Here is a 12,141-nt window from a genome sequence, read left to right on the forward strand (position 1 = left end):
AAACCAACCCGAGGACAATTCTTAGAAAAGGGACAGAAACAAAATAATTTCATTAATAGTTGAGTTATGGATTTGCAAATTTGAAATTTGAGACATGCTTGTAAATGCTGGGAATTTACTGGTGTAGTTTCCTTTGTAAGTTTGCTTTTCTTCCTGACCCCAAAGAAATTCTGAGGCTCTTTAAAATTCAATGTTTCTTTGAATACTTCCTCATGACTGGTTTAAACTTCTTTCCACAATACTAACTATTTCTGTAACATCTTGTCTTCAATGAATATTGAGGTGTCTTAATTTTTCTGTTTGGACAGGGAGATCCAGGAATACTGGGAGATAGAGGTCCTCAGGGTGAAAGAGGAAGACCAGGTTATCCAGGACCTCGGGGAGAGAAAGGAATAATTGGGCCGTCTGGACCAATTGGGCCAATGGGAAAAGAGGGACTTCCAGGACTTCATGGGCCCCCAGGTATTCCGGTAAGAGTAATATCACATAAATAAGTTGCCATGTCAATTACACAATATCTTCAAATCAAAACTCTTTGCATATCCACAAGTCGAATGACGTCATTTTTTAAGTGGGGCATGAGTGTCACTGGCTGGCCGCACATTTAATCCCCATCCCTGGTTTTCCTTGAAAAGGTGATGGTGAGTTGTTTTTTGAACCACTGTAGTATGTCCATAATATCCTCAAGGAGGTCATTCCAGAAATTTTATCCAGCAGCAGTGATAGAACAGTGATATATTTCCAAGGCAGGATGATGATTGGCTTGAAAGAGACCTTGCAAGTAGTATTGTTCCCATGTATCTGCTGCCCTTATCCTTCGAGGTGGAAATGGTCATGGTTTAGAAGGTCCAGTCCAATGAACTTTGCTGAATATCTGCAGCACATCCTATAAATAGTACACATTGTTGTTATGAGTGTTGGTGGTGGAGGGAATGGATGCTTGTGGATATGGTGCCAATCGGTCTGCTTTGACTTTAATGGTGTTGAGTATTGTTGGAGCTGCACCCATGCAGGCAAGAAGTATTCCATCACACCTCTGATTTTGGTCTTGTAACAGATTATAACTCATTGAATGTCAAGGAATGGTTGCCAAATTGTCTCTTATTGGAAATGGTCATTTTTTAGCATTTGTCTGGCCTGCATGTTACTTGCCACTTGTCAGCTCAAGTCTGGATATTTTCCAGATCTTGTTAGACTTGAACATAGACTTCCTCAGTTTCTGAAGAGTTGCAAATGGTGCTGAACTCTATGGTGGAGGGATGATCATTAATGAAGCAACTGAAGATGTTGGGCCTCAGACATTATCCTGCATGTGCCTAGATGAAGGATAGTGAGGGAAATGTGAAGTATAACACACTGCTCCTAAGCAGCATGTGAAGAAGAGCCACGCAAGGAAGAAGGAACAAAGGAGCTTCCAAAGCTACATCCATGGCACACAAAGATAATACATCGCACAGACACAATTACAATAGCTAAACAGTCTCACAGAACATACTGTTTGTGCTGTAAATTCCAATACCATTAAATGTAAAATGATTTGCCAAGATTTTCCAAAAGCTATATTAAAACTATGTGCTACTTTTCAAGGTAATATTTTAGTCTCACTAACAGCTCTCAAAGTTTGGAAGTTCATCCCTCCAACACACATACAATCCAACCACATACACAAGACTCATTGTTGGAAACAAGAAAAAGAGAATGGTGCAAAAGGAAGATCAATGAGCATGCAGTTATCCCAACCCGAACCAGGACAAAGCACCAGAGTTCAAGATTTTCATGTAAACATACAGGCTTTTGGAAAGATTTGACGTTGTTGTGTCTAGCCTGGGTCCTACAACACTGCCCTTGATCTCTTCATCTCCAACTGCGGCTGCAACATTGACTGCCTCAACCTGTCCAACCTTCTCACCCACTCAAACCTCTTACTCTCACAATGCACAGCCCTCCATTCCCTTCACTCTAACCCCAACCTCACCATCAAACCAGCAGACAAGTGGGGGTGGGGGGGGGCAGGGGTTGCATAGTGGTAGTTTGTCACACCAAACTCTACACTACTGAAGCCAGGTACCAACTCACGGACACCTCCTCCTACTGCCCCCTTGAACATGACCTCACCTCCCATCACCAACCGTCATCTCCCAGACCATCCACAACCTCATTACCTCAGCGAATCTCCCACCTACAGCCTCCAACTTCATAGTGCGGGAACCCCACACCACCCGGTTCTACTTTCTACCCAAACTTCACAGATGTGACTGCCATGGTCGACCCATCATCTCAGCCTGCTCCTGCCCCATCAAACTTATCTCTGCATTCCTTGACACTGTTCTGTCCCCCTTGGTCCAGGATCTCCCCACATAAGTTCAGGAGACCACCCACGCTCTCCATGACTTTCATTTCCCCGGCCCCCAATGCTTCATTTTCCCCATGGACATCGTGTCCCTGTACACTTCCATCCGCCACAACAGAGGCCTCCAAGCCCTCAATTCCTTCCTCTCCTGCCGACTGAACAAATACCCTTCCACTCATTCGATTGGCTGAACTGGACCACACCCTCAACAATTTCTCCTTCGAATCCTCCCACTTTCTCCAGACCAAAAGGGTAAGCATGGGCACCCACATGGGCCCCAGCTATGCCTACCTCTTCATCAGGTGTGTGGAACTGTCCATCAGCCACAGCTATACCAACACCACTTTTTCTCTGCTACATCGATGACTGTATTGGCGCCAACTCGTGATCCCACAAGGAGGTTGAACAGTTCATCAACTTCACGAACACCTTCCACCCTGACCTCAAGTTCACCTGGACCATCTCGGACACATTCCTCTCCTTCCTGGACCTCTCCATTTCCATTTCCTGTGAACAACTCAACATGGACATACACTTCAAACTGACCAACTCCCACAGCTACCTGGACTACACATCCTTCCACCTTGCCTCTTGCAAAAATGGTATCCCTTACTCCCAATTCCTTTGCCTCCACCGCATCTGCTCCCAAGGGGACCAATTCCACCATAGCACATTCCTAATTGCCTCCTCCTTCAAGGACTGCAATTTTCCCTCCCATGTGGTCAACGATGCCCTCCAATGCATCTCCTCCACTTCTTGCACCTCCGCCCTTGAACCCCACCCCTCTAATTGCAACACGGACAGAACCCTCATGGTCCTCAACTTCCACTCCACCAAACTCTACATACAATGCATTTCTGCCACCTACAAACAGACCCCACTACCAGGGATATATTTCCCTCCCCACCCCTATCTGAATTTCACAGAAACCATTCCCTCCCCAACTCCCTTGTTAGGTTCATGACCCCACCCAACCCACCCTCCACTCCCGGCACCTTCCCTTGACACCACAAAACCTGCTCCCACACCTCCCCCCCTCACCTCCATCCAAGGCCCCAAAGGATCCTTCCAGTTCCAATAGAGATTTACCTGTACTTGCATACACGTCATTTACTGTGCCTGTTGCCCTTGATGCAGTCACCTCTACATTGAGGAGACAGGACACCAACATGTGGAACATTTCAGAGAACATCTCTGGGACACACGCACCAATCAACCCAACTGCCCTGTGGCAGAATACTTCAACTTCCCCTCCCACTCTGCCAAGGACATGCAAGTCTTTGGCCTCCTCCACAGCCAAACTCTAGCCACCTGACACCTGGAGGAAGAACGCCACATCTTACACCTTGGGACTCTCCAGCCACATAGCATCAATGTTGATATCACCAGTTTCCTCATTTCCCATACCCTCATCTTATCCCAGATCGAATCCTCTAACTTGGCACCACCCTCTTGAACTGTCCTATCTGTCCATCTCCTTTCCACCCTATTCACTCCACCCTCCTCTCTGACCTATCACCATCACCCCTCACCATCTATCAATCGCATTCCCAGCTACTTTCCCCCAGATCCATCCCCTTCCCATTTATCTCTACACCCTCCCTCCCCTTCTGCCAGCCCCCGCCCCCCCATTCCTGATGAAGAGCTTATGCTCGAAACGTTGCTACTCCTGCTCTTCAGATGCTGCCTGACCAGCTGTGCTTTTCCAGCATCACACTTTTTGATTCTGATCTCCAGCATCTACAGTTCTCACGTTCTCCTCGTTGATATATTATTCGCCTAATATACCTGAACGGACAGCATTAAATTGGGCACTGTAGGATTTCAGTAAGAAGGTTCACATCACCTGTTCAGGTAAAGTGAGGGGTGGACAAGAATTTATGTTGCTCACTAAGAATTTCATGGTCAAGGCTTCTCTCCAATAATGCTAGGAACATTACAAAATAATGTTGAGCAGCAGAAATCAGATATGAAGCTGGGAGGGCATTTACATTGAACGACAATGAATTCTCCCTCGCTGAGCAAGAAAGGAGTTAAATATTCTATAGGATCCCTTTATGACTGTCCTCTCCCCTTCTCAGTGACCTTCTACAGCAGGTTAGCCTCCAAGATCTGTGTTCCTCCAATTCTGGCCACATGCACAAATTGATTTGGCATTGAACTGCAATGCCTTCAGCTTCTTGTCTCCTCAACTCGAGATTCCTTTCCAAACCTCTCTGCCTCCTTGCTCTGCACTGTTCCTTTATAGGCTATTTGCTTTGACTAAGCTTTTGGGCCCATTCCTTAAAGTATGCTTTTGTGATAGATGTTGAATTTTCCTCCATAATAACTCCCCAAAAGCCACTTTACTACAGCTAAAAGGTCCCAGATAAATGTCAGTTGTTGTAACTTAGAAAGCAAAACTGTGAGGCTCAATGAAGGATAATGTCAGGATGGCAAAAGCAATATATTTAAATAAGTGTAATTAACAGGTTGTATCACATTGGTGAGATTTAGAAATTGGATAAGGAATAGTTCTATAAACCTGACTGGCATAGTAACTGAATGGCTGCTGTCTTTATTTTGCTTCAGACTTCACAGTTTAAAAGGAAGAAAAATACAGGGAGGCATAAGGATTACAAATTAAGATACATAAAGCATTATATAATAAGTAACATTTTACTCGAAAGCCCATTGTAGTGGAGTCAGACAAGTTTCCGAGCATAAATGGTTTGCATTCAGTTATTTTTAAAAACATTAGTGAGTGCCTTAGTTATAATCATCCCAAGCTTGCAAGCTTTGTTATTTATGCCCGTGAATGTAAAGGTAGGAAATATTAAGCAAGGTTCAAACCCCATATCCATAGATCAATGGGAAAAGTTCCAAGGTTCCACATACAAGGAGTGCTCAAAACACAATTCACTTCCATTGATAAACCTTTACCCCTTAAAAAGCAACATTTTGCTCCATCCAAAAGGAATTGCAGTTTAGCAGGACAATGGTTCGATAACAGGTCCCTATTTTATATGCTTTGGAACTAACACTTGACCCTTCAGCAGCCTCTTGATCTCTTCGAACATTTGACAGTCAATGCTATGATATGAAATAGGGTTGTTAATAATTCTCGCTCATCACCTTTTCTGTCATTCTGGGAAATCCTAATAATCCTCATTCAGAACCCTATCAGCTTGTGTCTGCTGTAGCAGCTACCAAAGAACAAAGAACATTACAGTGCAGAAACAAGTCCTTCAGCCCTCCAAACCTGCACTGGTCCAGATCTTCCATCTAAACCTGCCGTCTGTTTTCTAAGGATCTGTATCCCTTTGCTCCCTGCCCATTCATGTATCTGTCTAGATACATCTTAAATGACGCTATCATTCCTGCACCAACTACCTCCGCTGGCAACGCGTTCCAGGCACCCACCACCCTCTGCATAAAGAACTTTCCACATAATCACTCCTAAACTTTTCCCCTCTCACTTTGAACTCGTGACCCCTAGTAATTGAGTCCTCCATTCTGGGATAAAGTTTCTTGCTATCCACCCTGTGTACACCTCTCATGATTTTACAGGCCTCAATCAGGTCCACCCTCAACCACCTTCTTTCCAATGAAAATAATCCTAATCTACTCAACCTCTCCTCCTCATAGCTAGCACCCTGCATATCAGGCAACACCCTAGTGAACCTCCTCTGTACCCTCTCCAAAGCATCCACATCATTTTGGTAATGTGGCAAACAGATCTGTACACAGCATTCCAAATGTGGCTGAACCAAAGTCTTATACAATTATAACATGACCTGCCAACTCTTGTAATCAATAGCCCTTCCGATGAAGGAAAGCATGCCATATGCCTTCTTGGCCACTCTACTGACCTGTGTTGCCACCTTCAGGGAACAATGGACCTGAATATTCAGATTTCTCTGCACATCAAATTTTCCCAGGACTTTTCCATTTACTGTATAGTTCACTCTGGAATTGCATCTGCCAAAATGCATCATCTCGCATTTTTCCGGATTGAACTCCATCTGCCATTTCTCTGCCCATCTCTCCAATCTATCTGTATTCAGCTGTAATCTCTGACAGTCCCCTTCAATATCTGGTGCTCCACCAATCTTAGTGTCATCTGCAAACTTGCTAATGAGGCAACCTACACCTTCCTTCAAATCATTTATGTATATCACAAACAACAGTTGTCCCAGCACAGATCCATGTGGGACACCACTGGTCACAGGTCTCTATTTTGAGAAGCTCCCTTCCACTACTACTCTCTGTCTCCTGTTACCCAACCAGTTCTTTATTCATCTAGCTAGAACATCCTAGACCCCATGCAGCTTCACCTTCTTCATCAGCCTACCATGGGGAACCTTAGCAAATGCCTTACTAAAATCCATGTTGATGCCATCTACATTCCTTCCCTCTTCAATAACCTTTGCCACTGTCATGGAAATTAAATCGACTTGACTCAATAATTAGCAAGAGCAAAGAAAGGGTCTTTATTAAAAATCCTACAGGATTTTTGACTCATTATACTAAGACAGATGCCTCAATGCAAAGAGTACTGAAACATTATACAAACGCTTGCCTTATAGCGTTCCTTATCACACTCTCAAGGGCAAAGGCTGGGGAAACTCAAGTTGTTATCCTCTCATCCCCTGGTCCTAGACATAACAGTTCTTCAGCTTTTGCTGAGTTCGACTATCACACGGTCGAGTTGAATGTTTACAGAATTCAAACAGAGATAAGCTAACTGCAAACCTTCATCAAAGCATCGTTTACAAAGCTCAGTACAGCATTGATTTAAAGAAAAGCATTCTCTTTCAAATTTCACAGTAAATGGATAATTTTCCATTACAGTCACCTCTTCAAAGAATTCTATTAGGTTGTAAGACATGACCTTCCCTGCACAAAACACGCTGCCTATCACTGATAAGCCCATTTTCTTCCAAATGGGTATATATCCTATCCCTTAGTATCTTCTCCAGTAGCTTCCCTACCACTGACATCAGGCTCGCATGTCTTAAATTACCTGGATTAGCCCTTCTACCCTTCTTAAACAAAGGGACAACATTCGCAATTCTCCAGTCCTCTGGGACCTCCCCTGTTTTCAAGGATGCTACAAAGACATCTGTTAAAGCCCCACCTATTTCTTATCTCACTTCCCTCAGTAACCTGCAATAGATCTCATCCAGTCCTGGAGACTTGTCCACCTTAATGCCTTTTACAATACACAACACTTACTCCCTCCTTATGTTGATGTGACCTAGAATAATCAAAGATCCATCCCTAACCTCAAAATCCACCACGTCCCTCTCCTCACTGAATACCAATGGAAAGTACTCATTAAAACTTCTCTGACTCCACGCATATCTTTCATGTTTGAGACAAAAAAGACTGCAGATGCTGGAATCCAAGTAGACAGGCAGGAGGCTGGACACACCAGCAAGCCAGGCAGCATCAGGAGGTGGAGAAGTCAATGTTTCAGGTATAAACCTTCTTCAGGATTGGGAGTGGGTGTGAGGGGAGCTTCAGTTAAAGGGGGGTGGGGGTGGGAGAGGATTTTGGGTGGGGAGAAGGACTAAGTGATGGGGTAGTGATAAATGAACACAGATGGAGGGTACGGCTTGGTTGGCCAATGGGAGGAATGAATTTGGTTGATAGCTGGAAAGAAGAGTCACTAGAGGAATGAAAGGGTGGAAGAGTGGCTAGAAAAGGAGTCAGGGGAAAGGGAAGGAGGTTTGTTTGAAATTGGAGAATTCAGTGTTGAGTCCTCTGGGCTGTAGGATGCCCAAGCTGAAGATGAGGTGTTGTTTCTCCAATTTGTGGTGTGGTTCATTGTGGCAATGGAGGAGAACGAGGATGGTTATGTTGGTAAGGGAATGTGAAGGGGAATTAAAATTTGGCAGTGAATGGGAGGTCAGGTCAACCCCTGATGGCCAAGCTGAGATGCTCAGCGAAATGTGCCCTTAGTTTACATTTGGTCTCATCGATGTAGAGAAGACCACATCGGGAGAACCGGATACAGAAAACTAGGTTTGAGGAGAGGCAGTTGAACCCCTGTCTCACCTGGAAGGCTGTTTGGAGCCTTGGATGGAAGTGAGAGGGGTGGTCTGCAGATAGGTTTTACATCTTTTACGGTTGCAGGAAAAGGTACCAGGGGTTCAGGGGTGTTGGTGGGGAGAGTGGTGCAAACCAAGAATTGGTGAAGGGAGCAGTCCTTGCGGAAGGCAGAGAGGAGTGGGGAGGGGAAGATGCTGTTGGTGGTGGGGTCTTGATGCAAGTGTTTAAGGATGATATGCTGGATGCGGAGATTTGTGAGATGGCAGATGAGGACAAGGGGGACCCTGTCTTTGTTGTATTTGGAGTGGGGGGGTTGCATTAGAGTAGTGGAGCAGGGAATGGAGGAGGTGCAGTGGAGGGCTGTCTGGATGACAGAGAGGGGGAAAGCATGTTGTTCAAAATACATGGACATCTGGGATCCTTGGGAGTGAAATGTCCAAGTAGATGAAACAGAGGCAGAGGAATTGGGAATATGGGATGTGGTTCTTGTAGGTTACTGAGAAGGTGGAAGTGTGGTCCAGGTAGTTATGGGAGTCTTTAGGTTTATAGTAAACATCTGTCTGTAGACTGTCACCGGAGATGGAAATAAAGAGGTCAAGAAAGAGGAGGGAGGTGTCCGAGATAGACCATACAAATTTAAGAGGGGGGGTGGACGTTGTGGGCAAAGTCGATAAATTGCTCCAATTCAGCCTGGGTGCAGGATGTAGCACCGATGCAATTATTGATGTAACAGCAGAAGAGTTGGAACATAATGCCTGTATATGTACTGAAGAGGAACTGTTTGACATAGCTGACAAAGAGGCAGGCGTAGCTAGGGCCCATACAAGTACCTGTGGCCACCCCCTGGATTTGGAGGAAATGGGAGAGTTGAAGGAAAAGTTATTGAGGATGAGGACTAGTTTGGTGATGCAGAGAAAGGTATTGGTGGTGTGGAACTGGATGGGTCTCTTGGAGAAAAAGAAGCTGAGGGCCTGAAGACCATCCTTGTGGGATATGGACGTGTATAAGGACTGCACATCCATAGCGAAGATAAATCTCTGGGGGCAAGGGAAATGGAAGTTACCGAAGAGGCGGGGACCGTGTTTCGTGTCGCAAAGGTCAGTGGGAAGTGTCTGGACCAAAGGGAGAAAGATGAAGTCGAGACAGAAAGAAACGAGTTTGGTGGGGCAGGAGCATGCGGAGATGATGGGTTGACCGAGGTAGTTGGGCTTGTGGATCTTGGAGAGCAGATAGATCTGGGCACTGGAGGGCTGGAGCTGGGGGACTATGAAGTTGGAGGCAGTGGAGGGGAGATCATTGGTGGCAGTGAGGTTCAATCATGTTTGGTAGATCAGGTACAAAAAAGAGAGTAGCAAACATTTGTCATTCTAACCCAATTTTAGCCAAAGTCTGTTTACAGAATTGTCAATCAACATTGATTCTAATGGTGTTAGTTCAAAATCCTATTTTAAGTCATCATTCAGCAAAAAATAAAAACAAAAATATTTTAAAATATAATACAGACAATATAAATAATAAAAATAAATGCAAGATCAGTAAGTATCTTAAAGACAAGCATGACAATCATGGAAAGGCCAAGGTTATTAATTATTTCTGTAACCTTGTGTATGAATTGAGTTGGTTTTCACTTCTTGGGTAATAGTTGAAGAGAGTTTCTGCTGGTTCCTTTGTTACATGTTTCTACAAATCTGTTTGAAAACATTAGTCAGGAAATCAAAGTTGCATTAATCTAATGTTCAATACCTGAATACAGCTGGATTCCATCAAATCAGACTACATGTCATTGTCATCTCAAAGCAAACAGTTTGACTTTATAGGTTGACTGGCATATTCAGTTTGAACTACTTTCAGAGCAAGGGAACTTTTTCATCCCAGATATCTTCCACCTTGATATATTTTGAAACATTTGTTTCCACTAAATAATGAATGTCCTAATGTCACAAGCAATTATTAATCAGAAATTTGGGCTGAATCAGTGGTTAGCACTGCTGCCTCACAGTGCCGGAGACCAGGGTTCAATTCCCGCCTCTGTCTGTGTGGAGTTTGCACATTCTCCCTGTGTCAGTATGGGTTTCCTCCAGTTGCTCTGGTTTCCTCCCACAGTCCAAAAATGTGCAGGTTAGGTGAATTGGCCATGCTAAATTGCCCGCCCGTAGTGTTAGGTGAAGGGGAATGGGTCTGGGTGGGTTGCTCTTCGGAGGGTCGGTGTGGACTTGTTGGGCCAAAGGGCCTTTTTCCACACTGTAAGTAATCTAATCTAAATTTCTGTTTGATTCACAAGGGTGGAAACATTTCATTTGAAGAAATAGCAAGATTCATAAGACAGGAGGTCCACAGGGTTTTTGAAGGTAAGAAGCTGGAATATCATGTGCTGTTGCCTATGTGGTAATTTACCAATTGCCCTTTGTCACGTCTGTAAAGAGATATTTTCATATTGTTAGGATCTGATTTCAGCAGACAGTACACAAATATTGGCCTCTGCATCATTGATGGGTCAAGGCAATGATATAGGCTTTTGGTTTGTGTGTGGGTACAAACATGAGGCTAGGCAAGGACAGGTTCAACAGTGACACCACCCATAACAAACAGCCTGATAAATTTTAATCTTTGGTCCAATGCACAGGAACAGAATTATGCCATTCAGTCTCTCCAGTTTATTCTGTCATTCATTTCATTGCCACTACCAATTTTCACTACCAATGATCATGTAAAAGAATGCTTTCTAATTTCATTCTTCAGTCCTGGTTCTAAATTTCAGGTCATGCTCCTTTGTTCCCTTGACACAGAGGAAAACAGTTGCTCTGTTGAATCCACTTAACATTTTAAAAAGCATCTCATAAATCTTCCAACGTTAAAGGCATCCAAACCAATGTGCAATATCTGTCCAACAGGTCTATAAAACCCTGTTTTCTCTCGTACTCTGTCCTTAAATGGTGAAGTAACATTTGGTACCTTCCAGTGTACAGAAACTATTCCAGAATTTGTTAAATATTCACCAAAACATCCACTATTTCTATAGCTACCTCTTTCATCATTTGGATGTGGAATGTCAGGAACCAGAGACTTATCAATCTTCAGTTTTGCTAATTTATCTAATAATACTAATTTCTTATTAATAATAATAATTATTAATTTCTTATTACTAATAATACTTATTAATACTAATTTCCTTCAATCTTTTATGCTCCATAGTCCCTTAGATATTTTATTCTGGGAGTTTTATTATGTCTTCTTTCATTAAAAACAGACAAAAAACTATTCATTTCACTTTGCTACCATTTTTCTATTTTCCCATTAAAAATTCTCCTGGCAATGGATCCACATTTCTCATAACCAAATGTTTCCTTTTACATGCCTGTAAGAAGCTTTTACAACCCAGTTTTATGTTTTTTGCTAGTTTGCATTCATATTCTATTTCCACTTTAATACTGTCTTGAAGCTCCTTTGATATATCCTAAATCCTCCCAGTCCTTGGGTTTATTACTTTCTCTGGCAATTTTGCAGGCTATTTATTTTAATCTTATACAATCCTGAAACTCCTTTATTAGCCACAGTTGAGAGTTTTGTGCCTTGCAGGAATGTATTGTTTATGCAAACTATGTAATACTTCTAAAAGTTATTCATTGCCTATGCACCATCATATCTTTCTTATGTGTTTTCTCAACTCACCAGTCAGTTTGTCTATCATACCTTTCAACAATCATGCTGTGAAGGAGCATTTAGGAAATAGTGACCATAATATGACAGATCTTTTC

At 43.3% G+C, this 12,141-nt stretch overlaps 1 protein-coding gene across 2 annotated transcripts in view; it reads left to right on the top strand.

Annotated features, from left to right (window-relative positions):
• LOC122543221 (collagen alpha-1(XIX) chain) overlaps window positions 1–12,141 on the top strand; it is a 412,403-nt gene that overhangs the window by 374,198 nt on the left and 26,064 nt on the right. For both annotated transcript variants that reach the window (XM_043681707.1, XM_043681699.1), the window contains exons 49-50: window positions 309–470; window positions 10,668–10,734. In XM_043681707.1, coding sequence (XP_043537642.1) covers window positions 309–470; window positions 10,668–10,734 — 229 coding nt within the window. The remainder of the gene's footprint in view (window positions 1–308; window positions 471–10,667; window positions 10,735–12,141) is intronic.

The sequence above is a fragment of the Chiloscyllium plagiosum genome, chromosome 3 (assembly GCF_004010195.1).
Source record: "Chiloscyllium plagiosum isolate BGI_BamShark_2017 chromosome 3, ASM401019v2, whole genome shotgun sequence".
Lineage (NCBI taxonomy): Eukaryota > Metazoa > Chordata > Chondrichthyes > Orectolobiformes > Hemiscylliidae > Chiloscyllium > Chiloscyllium plagiosum.